Source organism: Mastigoproctus giganteus, chromosome 2 (assembly GCF_048544385.1).
Source record: "Mastigoproctus giganteus isolate SK-2022 chromosome 2, ASM4854438v1, whole genome shotgun sequence".
In the NCBI taxonomy this organism is placed as follows: Eukaryota; Metazoa; Arthropoda; class Arachnida; order Uropygi; family Thelyphonidae; genus Mastigoproctus; species Mastigoproctus giganteus.
In genome coordinates this window covers 104,244,049-104,263,772 of record NC_143576.1, presented here as the reverse complement: position 1 = coordinate 104,263,772, position 19,724 = coordinate 104,244,049, and the positions used below count along the sequence as shown (strand labels likewise).

At 40.5% G+C, this 19,724-nt stretch overlaps 1 protein-coding gene across 1 annotated transcript in view; it reads left to right on the top strand.

Moving 5' to 3' along the window:
* The window catches only part of LOC150089476 (uncharacterized), a 53,828-nt gene that overhangs the window by 33,677 nt on the left and 427 nt on the right, over window positions 1-19,724 (top strand). The window contains exons 2-3 of the mRNA XM_090389996.1: window positions 5,175-5,243; window positions 10,020-10,109. Of these exons, the coding sequence (XP_090246122.1) occupies window positions 5,175-5,243; window positions 10,020-10,109 (159 nt within the window). The remainder of the gene's footprint in view (window positions 1-5,174; window positions 5,244-10,019; window positions 10,110-19,724) is intronic.

The following is a 19,724-nucleotide window of genomic DNA, read 5'->3' as shown; positions in this document are numbered from 1 at the left end:
GTGTCGATATTAGAAGGGCAATTAACTAGATTTTTGGTGCAGGTTTTTCAGAACTCAGTAAACAGTAGGCGACGGGATGTAAATGATTCTTTAGGTGGTACAGTCATTTCAACATAAAATTGCCTTGTTGCTATGTAGTAGTTTAACTACATTTCTGGCCTCTTTCTCTCTACATATGATGGGTACACTCATCTGTTATGATGGGTACGAGCAGTGCCATACGAAGACCGACTTACCCGCTCTGATGCAGAAAATGCCATACCTCTCCACTTTATTAAAATGTTCAAGTAACACCTAATTTGCTTCTACGCTTCTTCCTTTTTTTAAGCCTTTTTGCTGTTGATAGTTCATTTTGTAATTCCTGGTGCTGTTGCTTGGGTATAGTCGTTTACATCTAATATTACTCTCACTGCGAGTATCTTCTGTTCTCTTAAGAAATCCTGGGAAAAACTCATATTTATACACTAAAAATGTGTAAAGCCGAATTTCTCATATTTAGTAGACACTGTGGAGACAATTGAGTAGCGTAAAGGAGTGTGAACTGTCGATTCAGACAGATCCAATATGAATTCTGTTTAACTTTTTAAATGGCACAAAACAATAGTGCTGTACACATATTGTATAAAAGCGGCTAATAGGGAACTCTAGAGTCGCGATTACTACACTTAAATACATTAAAAATATATACATCTTTCATTTGTCATTCCAACAGTACACTATTATCATACGAATAGTAATTTTGGAGAAGAAAAAAAATTAAAGAATTTTAGCATTAAATATTGTTAAGGCATGATGGAACTCAGTATTCAAATGGTCTTCAGAATCAAAATATTGAGCATCAATGACTGAAGAATATGCTGTATTACCAATTTATTAGAAAATTCAGCGTTCCTAATTTTTTAGTACCGAGTAATTTGTTATTGGCCTGACTCTGCCAGATCTGTTGCCATTGTTCAAGACATCGTTTCTTTATAATGTACTTGTAGTCAGATGCAAGTGTAGTAAAAGCATGGACTAAATCAGTAGTAGCGGCATGTGATGCGAGAAATCAAGTGTATGAGCTTATGCAGCATCAGCCAAAAAAAAAAAAAAACACACCATTCCCTCCAAATGCCTGTCCAGTTCCTCCTTAAATTTATTCAACCTATCAACTTCCACAACGACAGATGGAAGTTTGTTCCAGCAATTCACCACCCGCTGGCTAAAGGCAAATTTCCGCACATCTATTCTACATCTGTCTTTTCTTAATTTGAATTTATGCCCCCTTAGGTTCGTAATCTGAACAAGCGGAAGGATCCCATCAGAATTCAGTGCGCTAAACCCATTCAAGGCCTTATACACCTCAATCAGATCACCGCGCAGGTGCCTAGTCTCCAGCCACTGCAATTTGCAGAACTTAAGCCTCTCTTGGTAAGAGAATCCCTTCATTCCCCTCACCAATCGTGTTGCTCTTCTCTGTACACGCTCAAGCAAATCTACATCCTTCCTAAAATGAGGCCTCCAGACCTGTACGCAGTACTCAAGGCGTGGCCTGACCATTGCCTTATACAGAGGGATAATCACCTCCTTTCCTCTGCTAGCAAAATTTCTATATATCATTGACAAAACCCCATGACCTGCCCTGGCAGCCTGTCTGCATTGCTCAGAAAATTTCATATCTGACTGCACAATTACTCACAGGTCTTTTTCATTTTCTACCACCTTAAGTGTAGTTTGGTTTGGTTTTATTGGCGCATTAGCTACTAAGGCTATACTGCGGCAAGACCAGGTCATATATAAAAAAATTTAAACTTTAAGTAACCTAATTAGTTAGGTCACTATGTCAAAATGTATACCAAATGTATAAAAGTTATAAAAGAAAAATGTAAATTTTATATACAAGCAAAAATATTTATTAATTTTAAAAAGCTAAAAACAGCAGACACATTGTCATTGTCGGATAAAATCTGACTGAGTGTATACGGATCAGTCAGATGATTAAAAGCGGTAAAACGGATATTGCTAAAATCTGAACAGTCAACTAAAATGTGTCTGATTGTTAAAATTGTGCCACAGGACTCACACATAGGAGGGTAATCAGCCCTCAGCAGAAACGAATGAGTCAGATGACTATGTCCTATGCGGGTCCGGGCAAGAACAACTTCCTCCTTACGATTCCTGCGCAGGTTCAATTACAGGCTTTATACGATATAAAGACTGCCACGGTTCAATTACAGGCTTTATACGATATAGTTTATTCCCAGTCTGTCTATTCTACGAATCCTGCCATTAGGAATATATCTTTTGGTGTATTATTTGCCTGTAGTCTGTATAGGGGACTAACATGCAGCGATTATTATTGGGAATTGCTGATTTGGCTGCGCTGTCAGCCAAATCATTTCCCCTAATCCCAATGTGGCTGGGAATCCAGCAGAAGCGGATATCATATTCACGTTCACGGAGGAAGTGAATCTTCTGCTGAATGCTAGACAGAACTGGATGAGAATTACATCTCACGGTTATTAAAGCCTGTAACACGCTGAGTGAGTCAGAATACCTTAAGTGTAGTACCACACAGTTGGTACTTTTCTCTCGGGTTACTGCTACCCATATGCAGTACTTTGCATTTGTCAAGGTTAAACTTCAGTTGCCACTTCTTAGCCCATCTGCCCAAATTATCTGGATCCTGTTGCAGTAGCACACTGCCATTACTGTCATTAACAACCCTGCCAACCTTTGTATCATCTGCAAACTTCGACATTAAGCCTGATATACCTTCATCAATATCATTGATAAATATACAAAACAACAGTGGACACAACACCGAACCCTGTGGGACTACACTAATAACATTAGTCCACGAAGAGCAGCACCCATTGATTACCACACTCTGTCTTCTCCCACTCAACCATCCTTTTATCCATTGTAGCACCTTACCCTTAATACCATTCTGCTCCAATTTGTACAATAGTCTTCCATGCGCAACAGTGTCAAAAGCTTTCCTGAAATCCAAATATATGATATCAAAATTATGTTTTGCGTCCAGCTCCTTTGCTACCACATTATAATAGCCGATCAAATTTGTCAGACAAGACTTTCCCTTAACAAACCCATGCTCTGTCTGAATTATTGCTGCAGTCTTGTCTGCATCTTTAACCAGTGACTCCATTATTTTACCTGGAACAGAAGTTAAACTAACTGGTCTGTAATTACTCGTGTCACCCTTCGATCCCCCTTTGTGAATTGGGGATACATTTGCACATCTCCAGTCCGTGGGAACCTCCCCTGAATCCAAGGACGCTCTCATAATTATGGCTAAGGGTTTGCTTAGTTGCTTTGCCGCCTCCTTTAATATAACTGGATATATCCCATCCACCCCAGGTGCTTTTCTTATGTTTAACTTCAACAATTTCTCCTCCACTTTGCTCTCAGTTATTACAAAATCATTAAGTATCCTGCTACAATTTGATAACCTTCTGCTATTTTCAAACCTTAATAACTCTTCATGTGTAAATGTAGATGCAAAATACTCATTCAGTTTTGTTTGCTATCTGGGCAGGACCATCAACAGTCGATCCATCGATGTCAAGTGGACCAATTTGATTCATCCCCTTCCTTCTAGAATTTACATAAGTAAAGAAATCCTTGCTGTTTTTCTTAGCATCTTTTGCCAAGGATTTCTCGTAATCTGCCTTCGCCTGCCTAACCTCCTTTGTGATCTGATTACAGACTAGCTTATATCTGCCATAGGCTTCTGAGTCGCTTGATAATTTATATGTATCCCATGCATTTTTCTTTTCTTTCTCATTAGTTCATCTGACATCCATTTAGGCCTAAACCTTGAACAATATTTCTTAATCGGAATGAAAAGCCTATTAGCTTCCACGATTAATTTCTTGAATGCTTCCACTTAGAATTTACTTTTGGTAACATCGTCAGTTGATCCCACTGTACTCACCTTTTGGGAAGCAAAAACCCTTTCCTTTACCCCTGATGGTAATTAAACCTTTAAGTAAATCTCACATCAGTACCCTGTGATCACTGCCACTAGTGGTTCCTTTATCTGCAAATTCTTAATACACGAATGATCGCTACTCTCTGGTTGCCTCTCGAACATGCTGCTGCAGAAAATATAGGATCAGTAGCAGTTTTGGCAGCTAAGTTTATTTCAAGAAATTCCAGCATGACCAGGGATCCAACATAAGAGAAATTGTTTCTTGTAGTTTAACTTAGAGTATTCCAGATTTGTCTCAGTAAAGGGTTATCACTATTTGGATTTTGTAGTACAGTTCGGATAGCACTAATGGAGTTTGTATAAATAACTCTGTGCAATATCGTTGCTGATAGTGCATAATTTAAGGATATGTGGATGGCACAGAGTTCTCAGTATAGCTGCTAAACTCAGTAGGGAGTTTCTTGGATAAAGAAATGTTCGGAAATACTGCTGCTGCACCAACATGATTGTCAGTTTTAGACCAATCTGTGTAGATTAGTGTGTACTGGCCGTGCTGGGTTCTCAGTGCGGCGCGTAATTGCAGTATGTTCTGTTGCAGTAAGGTGTGTTTTCCCCAGGCTGTCAATTGAAAGGCCATAATGTCCCTAACTACAGTAAAGTTGAATACTCTGTTTTTTTTTTTTTTTTATATTGGAGTGCGGTTGAAGTTTAGAGTACGCTATAGAGTTTTATCTTTTTGTCTGGTATATAGTAAGTCCAAGGTAGGTGGAATTGTATGAGAGACAGCAGGCTGTATCTTACAAAAGTCAATTTTCCAGTCAGCCTGCAGTGAGCCAAGACGAATCCCGGTTGGTGGGTTTATAGATGGATAGGCTCTATACAGGTTAGACTGTGTTATAACAAGATTTGCAGTGGTAGAATCATTAAATGTACCATAGGAAAGGTAGACACGTAATCAGCTATCTCGAAAGGGCCGTTTTGAAAAATGTCCTATTAAAATTTCTCGAGTCGGTTACGGGATTCGAACTAGGGCATTTTGTACCAGGCGGTGGGAAGACGATGATTATAACCGCAGTACTACACTGGAGAACTAGCATGATTATTCTGTTTTGATTAGCCTTGGGTATTGATATTTTTGTTAACCATATTATATGGTTGTATATGAACTGTGAATATATATTTAAGTAAAAAAAAAAAAATGTTACTTTAATAATTTTGTTTTTCTTTCTTTCTCATTTAGGCTGAGGAAACCCATTTTATTCTCAATCAGTTTCCCATTGGATCCCTGCCATTAACGGAACAAAATAGTGTAATTATATTCAAAATACTCATAATTGAATTAGCAAATTATTTAAAGATATTTAATGAATATATTTTTGATTGTTATAGTAACTTTTAGGTGCTCTTGATGTTCAGCTTGTTAGTTACAACTGAAATCTCTTTGAACAGAAGTTCAAAGCTTTGCCGTCCACAATTTGGAACGACTGATACGGTGGAATCTGAGGCGTATCACAAATGCTACATAGTTTTTTTTTATTTTTGAAGCATCCAACTCTGACCGTAGTACATTACTGGAGTTGTGTAATCCTTTTAGTGAGAAACTGGGGTTTACCAATTCAAAAATGACATATTCTAAACAAGATAACTAAGACAACTCCGGTAAAGATTCTTATGAAACATTTTTGCAACTAGCAGTGGTACTCCGAACCGAAAAACCTTCGACTCTGCGGGAAAGATGCGATGGCATAGCATCCGTTTTCAATCCCCCCCCCCCCCCTTCAGGGGATTGAAAACGATGTAGCATCAGTGAAAAAAAAAAAAAAAAAAACTTTTACACATGTAATCCCACTAAACGTTTGTCCACTTCCTTCTTCAATTCATTTAAACTATCCTATCAACTTCCACAACAACAGATGGAATCCAGCAATCAACTATCTGATGGCAAAAAAAAAAAAAAAAAAATTCCGCACATCTATTTTACAACTGTCTTTCCTTAATTTGAATTTGCGCCCCCTCAGGTTAATAATCTGAGTAAGAGGAAGAATCCCATCAGAATTGAGCCTGCTCAACCCATTCAAGGCCTTATACACTTCAATCAGATCACCTCTCAGGTGCTTAGTCTCCAGACGCTGCAATTTGCAGAATTAAGCTTTTCTTGGTAAGATCACCCTTCGTTCCCCTAACCAACCTTGTAGCTCTTCTCTGTACTCGCTCAAGCAACTCTGCATCTTTCCTAAAATGGGGCCTCCTGATCTGAACTCAGTACTCAAGACGTGAAGGCCTGACCAATGCCTTACACAAAATGATAATCACCTTATTTTCCCCTACTAGCAAAAGTGCTGTATATCACTGAGAACACCCCATGAACTGCTCTGTCAACCTGTCTGCACCGCTCAGAAAACTTCATATCTGAGTGCACAATTACTTCCAGGTCTTTTTCAAACATTCTACCACCCTAAGTGTAATACGACACACTTGAAACGTTTCTCTAGTGTTATTTCTACCCATATGCAGTACTTTTCATTTATCAATGTTAAACTTCATTTGCCATTTCTCAGCCATCAACAACCCTGCCAACCTTAGTATCACCTGCAAACTTGGATATTAAGCCTGATATACCTTCATCAATATCATTGATAAATCTATAGAACAACAGTGGGCCCAACACCGAATTCTGTGGGATCCACTAATAACATTAGTCTACGAAGAGCAGCGTCCACTGATTACCACTCTCTGTCTTCTCCCACTAAACCATCCTTTATCCATTGTTGCAACTTGCCTTTAATACAATACTGCTCCAATTTTTACAGCAGTCTTCCATGTGCAACAGTATTAAAAGCTTCCCTGAAATCCAAGTATATGATATCAAAATTATTTTTTTCATCCAGTTGCTTTATGACTACATCATAGTATCCGATCAACTTGGTCAGACAAGATCTCCCTTTAACAAACTTATGCTGTGTCTTAACTATTACAACAGTCTTGTCTAGATGATCCTGCAATGCTTCTTTAACCAGTGACTCCATTATTTTCCCAGGAACGGAAGTTAAACTAGCATGTCTGAAATTACTCCTATCACCCTTTGATCCCCCCCTCCTTTGTGAATTGAGGATACATTTGCACATCTACAGTCAGTGGAGACTTCACCTGAGTCCAAGGATGTTCTCATAATTATGGCTAAGGGTTTGCTTACTTCCTTTTCCGCCTCCTTTAATATAAGTGGATTGATCTCATCCACCCCAGATGCCTTTCTTATGTTAAACTTCACAATTTCTCTTCCACTTTGCTCTCAGTTATTACAGAATCATTAAGCTCTCTGTTAGAGTTTAATAAGCTTGTGTCCTCCATTACCTACAAAACGAGCAGTGCCACATCAGTATGAACGGTTTTTCTGTCAGGTTCGGCTGAGTTTTCTTGAGAGAGACCGAAAAAGAAAAGTGAAATGGAGCGCACAGCGAGTACACCGAGATTTGAATGGGTAAAGGGTGGGTAAGTGAAAGAGACGCCCAACCAGTGGCAACAAGAAAGGGTATAGAGAAAACCCGGGAAAGTCGACCCCTCTCCAGTGGGAGAAATATTTAAAGTCACAGGGGAAGAGTATCCTATGTGTGTGTGTTGCCGCTTTTGCCGTTTCTAGCTAACGGCCAGATCTCCAAGCTAGCAGGAGACTGACTGACTGCCATCTCACAAAGACTTAGAAAATATTGAGCAAGGTTTTTTCACCTTCTATTGTTCAGTTCGGCGTGATATGGCATCCCGCACCGATTAAGAGGACCAACGTCAGCAAGTATCCGACGTCATCGATTTTATCTATGACGCAGGCTTTAATCCTGCACTGGTGAGAAGGCAAGTGCCAACATCTAATCTCACGTCATTTTAGGTTAACAATGTCAGGATGGACTGTGCGCTGGACATTAGCCGGTAAAGGCTACTGCAATAGAGGGCCTTCAAAAGTAACCATGCCCACTTCGAGACAAAAAAAAAATTTACCTTGGGTGGACACGTCAGCACCAACACTGAGCCGCGGCATGTGCAAATCTGTTGCCTGGTCTGATGAATCCTGTTTCCAACTCTATCATGCTGATGGACGTATCTGCATTTGGACAAAACAACATGAAGTGACCTCATTTTGATATCTTCTGATTACCGTTACTCAATGGCTCGATGGGATTTATTTATATATTTATGGTTAACATATAATATACGCCACAGGCACGCACCCAGTTAAAGTTTATAACAGAGCAGAATAAATACAGGAAGATACAAAGATTGTACATTAACATAAAAATAAATAGAAGAATAACACACTACATACAATAATAGTTAATTTCAAACGGGAAAGGTATTCATGATATCATGAAGAGAATTGCAGAGAGCAGTCAGTTACAGGAGACCAACACACACAAGAAATGATGAGGACATCTTAAACCTTGAACTCATCCGCCAAACATGATACATCCAACATGCTCCAGATAGTTCTGGAAAACGGTTTCCTGTCCACAGCCATATTCAGATTATACTTGTTCATAAGTGTCATGGATCTTTTAAAGAAGGAGTTGGATGCCTCTAACCTAGACTTGCTGATGTGGAATGTAGCCGTATGTCTCATTCTGTCTAGCAGCCACCTCTGGAACGCGATCAATGTAGCATAGGCAGGTAGGTAGAACCAGTGAAAATGTGATACAACTGTTTTTGATCAAGTTCAGTTCGCCGAGTTTCCAGAGATTGAAGCTTGAAGTAAGAACAAATATCGGAGTAGAATCTACGGTGTAAAGACGTTAGATTACGTCTGGAAAGATAGTGGATGAATTTCATTTGATTCTATTGGTTGGATATATATATATATATATATATATATACTGTGGGTTCCATACAGGAGCAGCGAACTCCAATATAGAGAGTACAGTTGCTTTGAATAGGAGCACAGAGAACTGAGGATCTTTAAATCTGTTGCTGCCGTTTGATGAAGCTAATTTGTTTTTCGCTTGGTTTAACATATTCCAAATATGATTATTAAACCTACATCCCACAGTAAAAGTAACTCGCAGATCTCTAACTTCCGAAAATCGAAATATCCTTGATGTAGTAATGGTTTACTAAAATCTCAGTTTTCCTCGAACCTGCAAAAGAAATTTAGCTGTATTTCCTAGGATTGACCTCCAGACCGGAGATTAAAGCAACCCAATTAGCGAAAGAGTTCAGAGCAGCATGTCGTTATCTGCACCTGCTTAATCCTGAGTTAGCATTGCCACAGAACACCCGACCAAGGTTCGTGCCAAGGCTTGTACGGCCTGTATTAGGGACAATAGTGCCGCAATTATTAAATGTTGCTAATACTAAGACAACTCATTGTAAATAAGAGAGATAAGTAAAAAGCACGTCCCAGAAAGAGAATTTATTGATTGAATAAACTAACCACTGAAAGTTAAAGTGGAACCGTATTTTTGACCTTCATACAGTATTAATCATACCTTTAATTCGGTAATAAAATATTTTTGAAAAATTGACTTTATTGAGAGGTATTTGAGAAAGTGGGCTAGTGAAGGTGACAAGTTAGTATTAAAAATACTACCTTCTCACTTTAAATACAGCTATCCGTTTAATATTCGCTTAAAAATATTAAAGGTAGTACTTTAAACTATATTCTTCGATAGTACTCCGGATTAGGAGAAATGTTTTGAATATAATCGTGTATCTCGATTAAAAATGGACACACAAAAGAGAAAATGGCCACAATCTTATCGCATTAAATAACCATCGCAGAGAAATTTATAAGAATTTGTAAGTGAAAAAAGAATCTGAGTAATTCCTAGATAAGCATCAAAAGAGGTTAACGATGTTAACATCGATCTCATCTTGTGCAGGTACTTCTTATGGTGAAGAATGCCTCCACAATATGTGATCGACACGCTAAGTAGCAAACCCAGTTTGCTCTGGGTTTGCTACTTAGGAATTTTTGCTCTAGACTTACTAGCCATATTTGGGATTTTTGATTACTGTGAATTAATTTAATGTAATGTCATTATTAAGGAGAGAAATTCACATTTCCCAAGTTGAATTGTTTAAAACTGATGTTATGTTTCAGATCAAGACGTTTATAATGACATGCCAAAATGAAAAGCCAAACTTCTCAGCGTGTGGATTCTTTAACGTTGATTTGGCCCTAATAACTTCGGTATGTAATTTAAATTATACCTTAATTTCTTTCTTTTTTTTCAAATATTCATGGTGTATATCTGTCTATAATTGTCTGTTATTTCGTCTTCGCCTAGCACGTCCTCCCCACAACGGGTAGAAAAGACCAGTCATGAAAACCAACAAGAGAACACACGCAATTTATGGATATAAAACACCATGTAGATAATATTAGGGCTACACGAGATAATTCTCTGTGGTGGCTCTAATGTGACAGTTACTTTCTTTCGTCCTTTACGATTATGAGAATTGAATAATCGCATTTGAACTTCTGTCGTGATCATATTTAACTGTTTCATAAAATGCCATAAACTTCATGACGTATATTTCCTGAAAAGTTGTTCTACAGGCATTTTTCTACTTCCATTGTTTTGTTCTCAGTAAGCGCATTCTCCATAAGCTCGTTGCTTTCGAAGATGAACTGCCATAAACAGTGTTTCTTTCAACCACGCTGCACGGAACTGTCTACGCCCAGTTCAAAGAGCTCCAAAATCTCTGAGTCTTGCAATTCAGGCACGTGCACATAATTTCCTACAATTTTAGTCACGTTTGCTTAATCAGCAGTGACACCGATCAGAATATTCCTTCTTCGTGGTCCGAAGCTGTCGCCATGCATCGCTTTGTCTTGGTAAGCAGCTATTATAGACAGTGACGCTCTTCCAACCTAACCACCACAATGGCAATGTGAAGCTTCAAAGACAACCATATATTCCGATATTGGTTACATGACATGATCGCGACAATCAAAAAAGCATTCTCATTAGTAGATTTTCACCCACAACAACAGCAACACAAGATACTGAGATCCCAATCAAGCAGGAGCTAGGCATCAATATCTACGTCCTTTGAAAAAAGACCTTCATTAACATCCTTAAAAGATAATTGCCGCCCTGATAACTAGAAGCAGCTACCTATCCTTCTGGCCCGCGTGGATAGAAAAATTGGTAGAGTCGCTGGCCTTCCCATATCGGGAGGAAAAGAACTAGGTTCGATTCCCGCAATGCCGTCAGAAATTTGTATGGGTCTTTTTCACAACGTGGCTAGTCGGTCTCGGACGAGGGTAGCTTGGATTTTTCCTCCTGGAAACGGGCTCGTCGTCCAGCAAACAGAAAATCGATCACGGAGCAAACGCAATTTACACGGAACAAGCATTATTCGCTGATGCTTCTAAAACCCTACAAAAACTCTCCTTCTATTTGGTTACAGGAACACTTAATGCCCTTTTTTACTGTAACCCCACACCTTTCTCAATACATACCCATATGATATGTGCATCGATTTAATCATTCAGTTATGAAGCTAATTCCATTACTGTCCTCCCCAGAGGTTACTAACAAAAAAAAATTAAAACACAAAACTATATCAAAATAAAATAAAACTGTTCATATTTCCACAACCGAAACTTATATCATTAGAATATGGTGTCTGTAATATCTTGCGTTCTGTGGCCAGTTTTGGTAGATGGAAAAACACCCGACTTTCGGATAGGGTAAGTGTAATACACAGTGTTCTCCTCTGAAGAGACTAACTCAGCTGTATTGTGCAAAAGATCATAAAAATTCCCTCGGTCTAAACGTGATTTGAACCCCGAAATGTTCCTTCCATTCAAAGCTTTAAACACCTCATTCAATCACCTCGCAGGCGCCCAGCCTCCAGACGCTTGTAGAACTGAAGCCTGTCTTGGTAAGACCACCTTTTCGTTCCCTTCACCAATCTCGTTGCTCTTCTCCGTATCAGCAGATCTACATCCTTCCTAAAATGAAGCCTCTACACCTGTAGGTAGTACTGAAGATGCAGCCTAATCACTGCATAATACAGCACGATAATCACTTCATTACCCTTGCTAGCAACGTTCCTGTACATCATACACAAAAAAGTGTATGACGTACAGCAGCCTGTCTACATTGCTCAGAGAACTCCGTATCTGACTGCTCAATTACCAGTAGGTCTATCTTATTTTCCACCACCCTTGGTGGAAAATGAGAAAGTGTAATAACACACAGTTTGTACGTTAAACTGGGGTTATTAATACCCATGCGCAGTACTGTGCATCTGTCAATGATAAACTTCCATTGCCATTTCTCAAGATCTACAAAAATTAGGCCATCTGTCTAATATTTCTAGATCTTGTTGCAGTACTTCACCTTAATTACTATCGTTAACCACCCTGCCAACCTTTGCATTGCACTGCATCATTTGCAAACTTAGACATTAAGCATGATATACTGTACTTTCATCAATGTGATTAATAAATTCAGAATACAATAATGGGCCTAGCACTGAACCCTACAGAATTCCACTAATAATATTAGTGTTCACTGATTACCATCTCCGTTTTCTGCCACTCAATTATCCTTTTTTCCATAGCAGTAACTTTCCCTTAATGTCATACTGCTCCAATTTGTCAGCAGACTTTTATGCTCAGCAGTATCAAAATGCTCTCGTGGGCAGCACGGTTGATATAGTCACCATCCTCCTCATACCAGGCAGAAATGAGCTGAGTTCGATCCACTCAATAACGCGAGGATTTTTTTTATAGACCTTTTTCACAAACGGGTCGAGTCTGTTGGTCTTAGGTCGCGCAGGCTTTTCCTTCAGGAAACTTTCCGGAGAAAAACCAATTTCGCGAGTTTTTACTCTGTGTGAATACACGAAAATTGGAGATATAATACATATGGCGCAATATGACTTAAGTTACCAAATGCGCCCAAACCCTTCAAGAACAACAGCATCAAAAGTTTCCTGAAATCCAAGTACATGATATGAAATTTTTTTATTTTGCATCCAGTTCCTTTGTTACGGCATCACAGTATCCGATCAGATTGGTCAGATAAAATTGTCCCTTAACAAATACGCGCGGTGGTTGAATATAACTACACCCCTGTCTAGATGGGCCTGTATTACCTTTTTAACCAGCAACTCCATTAGTTTCCTTGGAACAGAAGCTAAGCTATCAGTTCTATATTTAATTATATATCTCTCTTTGATCCCTCTTTGAAAATTGGGAATACATTTGCACATTTCCAGTTCACAGGATCTGCTCCTGCATCCAATGACCTTACATTTATGGATAAGAGTTTGCTTTACTGCCTTTGTTGCCTCCCTTAATATAATTGGGCAACTCATTCACCACGGGTGCCTTTTTTGTATTTAGCTCTACAATTTCTTTTCACTGTCCTCTCAGTTATCACAAAATCATTTACTTCCCTGTTAGAATCTGATGAACTGGCATTCCCTACCCCACGTGATCATAACCACTCTATCTGCACTAAAAGCAAGCTTCCTTTCATTCCAATTTGGATTGCAAACTACGTTTGTTCCTTTTGAACGTATTCTCACATAGTGTAATTCTCAAAGAAAGAATCGTCCTCCCCACGCGGGGTGGAAAAGACCTGAGTTCGAATCCATCCCGTCAATGGTCTTTTTCACAATGTGGCTGAGTTAGTCGGTCTCACGCGAAAGTAATATGGTTTTTCTCCCGGAAACTTGGGTTTTTCGTCCAGCAAACAGAAAATTTACCTCAGAACACGAAATTTGGAGACAGTATACTGTACATGGAACAACATGGCCTTAGTTATCCGCTCTCCTAAAAAACCCAACAACAAAGAAATCATGCTGTTTGGATTTTGTGCGCTTGCAATTATGACTTCAGCAGTCTGTCTGTTGGTTGGAGTTTAATGGCACAAGGACTACTTGGACAACATTGTACCTGTTAATTATTCAGTTATTTATTTTAGCTAAAACATAGAAATAGTTATTACTGTAAATGGATCACTTTAAATAACAGCTAATCAAAATTAACGTCATTCCAAGAATATGTAGCAGATTTAATTATTCCTACTAGTGCGACAGCGATGGAAGCAGTTTAACGATAACGAAACAATGGGGACAGTCAGTGACGATATAGTGGACATAGTGTTTTTTGTTATGCGGTTCCCGTGGTTTCCCACAAATCCGCGTTAAATACTCTGTTAACATAGCAAAGCCAGTCAGTGTGGGTTATGTGTGAGTAGTGTGTTGTTTGTGTTGTTTGACTGGCCTCTTCGTTACTGGGAGGCGCGATCACCAGGAAGGAGCCTCCCAGATCCGTCCACTGGCACGAGGAGCCGGAGCAGGGAGTAAAAGACATCTGACGGGCCGTCCACACTCTTGCAGGAGCGAGAGTGGGGAAGGCCAAGGAAAGAGCAGAGAAGAGACAGGAAAGTGGAAGACAGACAAGATAGCGAGGATGACAGAGCATAGGCATCCTTCCAGGCGAAACGGAGCAGGAAGAGTGCTAGATGCAGTTGTGGGAGTCCTGGAGAAAGACTGTGGGTAGGAAGAAGAGAATAGGTAAAGTTCAAATTAAAGAGTCCAGGATCGTCACAATGGAGAATCACCGAGCGGCGTCGACAGGGCTGTCCGCCATTTGCAGTTTCATGTCTGGAAGTTTCCGGTGCTGGGTATCAGTTGCTGTCTAGAGGAGGTTATCCAGGAGTAGTGTTCGGGAGTTGCAGGTGATGCCAGCGACGGCGAAAGACCTCGTTGGCATAACTGGTCAGTGCACGGAGGGCATCATTAGATTCCAATAACTTGGTTTCTGGCCGAAGTGATGTGGTGTGGAGGTCTAGGAGTAGTTGGTTTCTTAGATCTAAGTATACGTTGCATGAGTGCATCACGTGATCCCAGTCTTCAGGTTCTCCGCAGGTACAGAGGGCATCCTCGACTAGGCCGAACTCTAGAAGGCGTCTCTTGAAGGACCCGTGGCCAGTTAATAGGAAGGAAGCATAGACGTTAGGGAAGAACCAAGTGGAACGTTGCTTGTTGATGTAGGTTACCACAGGAAGGAAAAGTTTAGTAGTTGCACCAGTTGTGGAGTTATTCCAGCGGGTTTGCCATAAGTTTATGAATTGTAGTCACACACGTTTATGTTCCTGTTTGATGTCGGTATCGGTACGGGTTTGAATAGTGAGGAATTCAGCTTCCTTGTTCTTCTTGATGGCATGAGAAAGTCCGATAAAAGCGACGTGGAGGTCCAAAGGGAGGCGGCCTGTTAGTACCTGTAGGGCGGCAGTTGATGTCGTTCTACATGCGCGGGTCATTTGTAGTAGCATAAGTCGTTGAATTTGCTGAATTTTACGTTGAGCATGCACTAAAGTCATTCGGTGGTACCATACTGCAGCTCCATATGTAACAATTGGTATAAATACTGCTGAATATAAAAGGCGTTGAGTTGGTCCTTTTAGACCCCAGTCCTTGCGGGTAAAGCGTGCTAACATAGTGATGTAATTTTTTATCTTTTCTTTGATAGCTTGGATATGAGGAATGAAAGTTCTCCTGTCGTCCAAAATTACTCCTAGGTACTTCACCGATCGGTAGTTTTTCAGTGGGCGGCCATTAAAACGTATGGTAGGTGGTCTGGAGAAGTCCAGTTTACCTTTTAATAGGAGGGTTTTGCACTTCTCAGTGGAGACAGAGTTTATTTTCCGTGGCCCATACGGACAGAGCAGCGAGAACAACCGTAGCCTGGGTTTCTATGGTGGCGCGGGTGGGGCCCTCAATGATAATAACCATGTCGTCGGCATAAGAAAGCTGAGTAGTGTGTGGGTAGTCCCTCAGGAGCCAGTCGTCGAGTATCATATTCCAGACAGCTGGCCCCAGGATGGAGCCCTGGGGACAGCCTCGGGTTAGATGTCGGGTGATGCAGTGATATTTTGTTTTGATGCTGACCTTGCGGTTAGAGAAGTAGCTTTTGAGGCAGTGGTAGAAATTCCAAGTGCAGTTAGAGACTCTGGCCCTCTGAAGAACGCCCGGCCACCACACTGTGTCAAAAGCTCCTTTGAAGTCAATGAAGATTGCCAGTACATAAGTTGCATCCGACTGTTCTGCAACTTTGAGGGTTTTGGATAGAGCATCAATTGTGGAGCACCCTTGTTTGAATCCAAATTGAAGCGAGGATGCCAAACCACTGGCTTCATATCGGGGTTGGAAGCGGGAGAGCAGCAGTCTCTCAAAAACCTTGCCGAGAATGGGAAGCAGCGCAATCGGGCGATATGCCTTGGAGGTACCTGTGGGATCCTTAAGTAAGAGTCTCAGATTAGCATGCTTCCAACGTGATGGAAAGTTACCCTCATTCAGACAGGTGTTGAAGAGCTGAAGAAGTATCATTGGAGCTATGGCCCAGAGACGTTGCACAGTCTCGCCTTCAATAAAATCCAAACCAGGAGCTTTACCTTTTTTGATTTTTTTAATTGCTGCATCGACTTCTTCCTCTGTGAATGGTTCCTCCATAATATCTAGCTGGAAGCTGGAATTTTGTACTGCTATCTTCCTGTGGATGTCAGTATCAGAGTTGGTGTTGTCCTGATATATTAGTTCATCCAGAATCCGGTTGATTGTATCTTCCCAGTGTGTAGTCTCAGACGAGTCATCAGAGCGGACAGAGTGTATGACATCCGTGGATCCCAGCTTATTCCTCACGAGTTTGTGGACTAAACCCCACGGATTCCGGTTCCCCTCAGTCTCGACAAGGGAACGCCAGGAGCTTTGCTTGGCATGGTAAATTTTGTTAGTATATTCACGGCGGACTGCTTTGAATCGGTCTCTATACTGTTCTGCAATGTGAGCAGGTTCAGTCCTTCTCTTGCGTTGGTATTCTTTCCGAGCGCGCTTCAGAGAATTGCGCAGGTTAGTGAGTTCCTGCGACCACCATGGAACAGATCTTGGTTTCCTGGAACATTTTTTCATGGAAGCCTCTGAAGCTTTGAGGAGCAGACTCTGCACAAAGTCTGTTTTCTGCGCACTGTTCATTGATTGGTAGAAGTTGCTAGCTGGGTCATGAAGAGCATCTTGAATTACATTGTCAAACTGGTCCCAGTTCGCTGTTTTAGTAGAGAATCTTACAATATCCTGGATAGGCACTTGACGAGGGAGGGCAGAATCGGTGACACTGTAAGTGATGAGGCGATGGTCGCTAGTAGTGGCTGTGTCATGCACCTGCCAATGGAGGAGTCTATTGCGAAGAGAAGAAGTAGTTAGTGTGATGTCCAGGTTAGACTCTCCAGTTCCCGAAGAGTAGGTGGTTGGTTGTCCTGGTCTGTTGATGATTTCAAGGCTGCGTGAGGCAATGAATTCATCTAACATATCTCCTCTTGCATCGGTAGAGGTGTTGAACCATTGTGTTGACCGGGCATTCGAATCTGCGGCTATGATGACATCAGTGTTCTCCAGGAGGTCAAGAGCTTGTTCTAGTCGAGCTATGTGCGGGAGGATATCTGTACCAAATTGGAAGTATGCTGTTAGGACCGCAATACGGCCGAAGCTGCCTTCTATTGTAGCCCCCGCTAGGTGGGGAGTGCAACTGCCGAGTCTAGATTGAGGGGAGCTTTCTCCCTTAAGTAAGAAAAAATAAGTTCGGTGTTCATCACGAGGACTCTCGCCAGTACCTTTTCTTCCCGACTGTTACTCCTGAAAAACTTGATTCCCACTGCGTTAGAAGATAACAATTAATTTTCATCTTGGACTTGGGACAATTGAGACCCGTGAGCTATCTATGATGCTTGTGTAAAATTAGTTTCCTTCAATGCTTGAACGTCCTGAAATTCAGTAAATATTAGTCTGGTTGGGCTCATTGCAAAAGAGAAGCCGACAGGATTGGGCGAGCGGGCGGGCGAGAGAAAGAGAAAAAAAAAAAATTTCCCTCACGATATCGATTACACTCACAATCACTGTATATTAAGGAACAAGATGAAAAGTTCAATAATTTTATCCAGAGCTCGGCAGTAGAGACACTGCAATATTACCAAGACCGAAGCGGAGAATAAAGGGGGGATTGTCATCAGCACCTACCAGAATATCCCTTTTCAATACATCATTATAGACTGCAAGTGTGTCAGAAAGGGAATAAATGCGTTAATTTGCTTCATATAGCAGGGAAACAAGACAAGATCCTCCCTATTTACGAAAGCAGTCACTTTAAATATAGAAATAATCACAAATGCATATCCATGGTGAGTACTATTACAACAAGAAATATATCGCATATTTAGACGTTCAAGTCTAGAATAAGTTCCTGAATTCGAAGTGCGGCAGTCCGGTTTTATTTTGGCTAGATATTATGGAATGAATACCATTCTGTAATGTAAGCATTTCGAATTAGGGTGCGAGGCTAGACAGAGGATTTTTTTACAGTATACAGCAGGAGCAATGTTTTCCTGAGCAGATGCAACGGAGGTTCAGACTTCATTGGAGAAGTGTGAATTGGACTGCTGAAATCCTTAAAGCACCCAAGGCAACTCTAAGAGAATAGCTTTCCATGTTGAATACTGTTTAATCGTTGTCATATTCCTTGCCTTGCGGAATCATATATCATATACTGAAACTCGGTAGTCTAAAGGCGACCTGATAAGGGCGCCAGAGATATAATAGGGCGTGTCGTGCTAAGACATGCCTAAGAGACAATTGCAGCAGATTTAAAATATTTAAGCAATAGATTGAAGATAAATCGCACGAACTCGAAAGTTCAATTTGTTGTGCAGTATAAGTCCCAGAAACCAAACATCGCCATTAAGTGGAAATGATATGTTATTGGTGTGCTGTTCAGGATCAGGATGGAGTGAACATCATTTCCAAGAATTTTGTATTATTTGCGAGGGATGGCCCCTTAATCCCAGGTGAAGTATATCCTTAACAGTACTCTGAACGTCAATGATTAGATTATGACCAGTGGTCTCTGCTTTCTGTTTGCATGATTTTTTTATGGTCTCTATGGGGCACTTGGGAAGGTTGTACGGTAGAATCAAGGGGCTGTTTGCGAAAAGATCAGCTTCACCTTTTCCAGTAATGCCAGATTGGCGCCTGGAATCCAAAATAACGTTGCAGTTTGGTTATAATCATTACAAAAGAATAACTGAGAGTGTATGCTTTCAATGTAGACTGAGAAGAGGAAAGATTGTTCCCTATGTCATAGACTACACTGAGAGAGAGAGAGAGAGAGAGAGAGAGAGAGAGAGAGAGAGAGAGAGAGAGAGTAAATTAAAGTAAACGAGATAGGAACTTCAGTCCACCAGCGTATTATATTTCGATCCATTAGTATAGACTTGCAAAATGAAATGCGAAGGTCTGCAGTTTAGAAAGAGAATAAACCGCATGTAACTATTGGATATTGCAAGGGGAAGTTCTTTCCCCCACTGCTGAAAGTAGTAGTCGAAAATCGCAGGAACGATCATCCAAGGTCTTTTAGTATATAGGTCTGAAATACATTGCATAGTTCAATATTTGAATATTCCAATATTGAGTAAATTCCCTAAGTAAGTTGAGCAGGTCCGTTTTTATTTGGTTTGCTATTACAGAATGAACACCAGTTTGCATTTTATGGACATCTCAAATTAGGGTTTGAGGGAAGACCGCGAAAAATTTTGCAGCATTGCTTTTGCTGTCTGAGATGGAATCCAATCGATATCGCTGCTTTCGAGCATCTGTTAATTACTGCGTAATTCATTACAGCTCAGATATATCCTCTCCCTCCTTGTTTAGAAACATCATATATAATGAGCAGTGAATGTGGTTATTATTATTATTTAATAAATGAAATAGCAGCAGTACCATTTTATTTTTA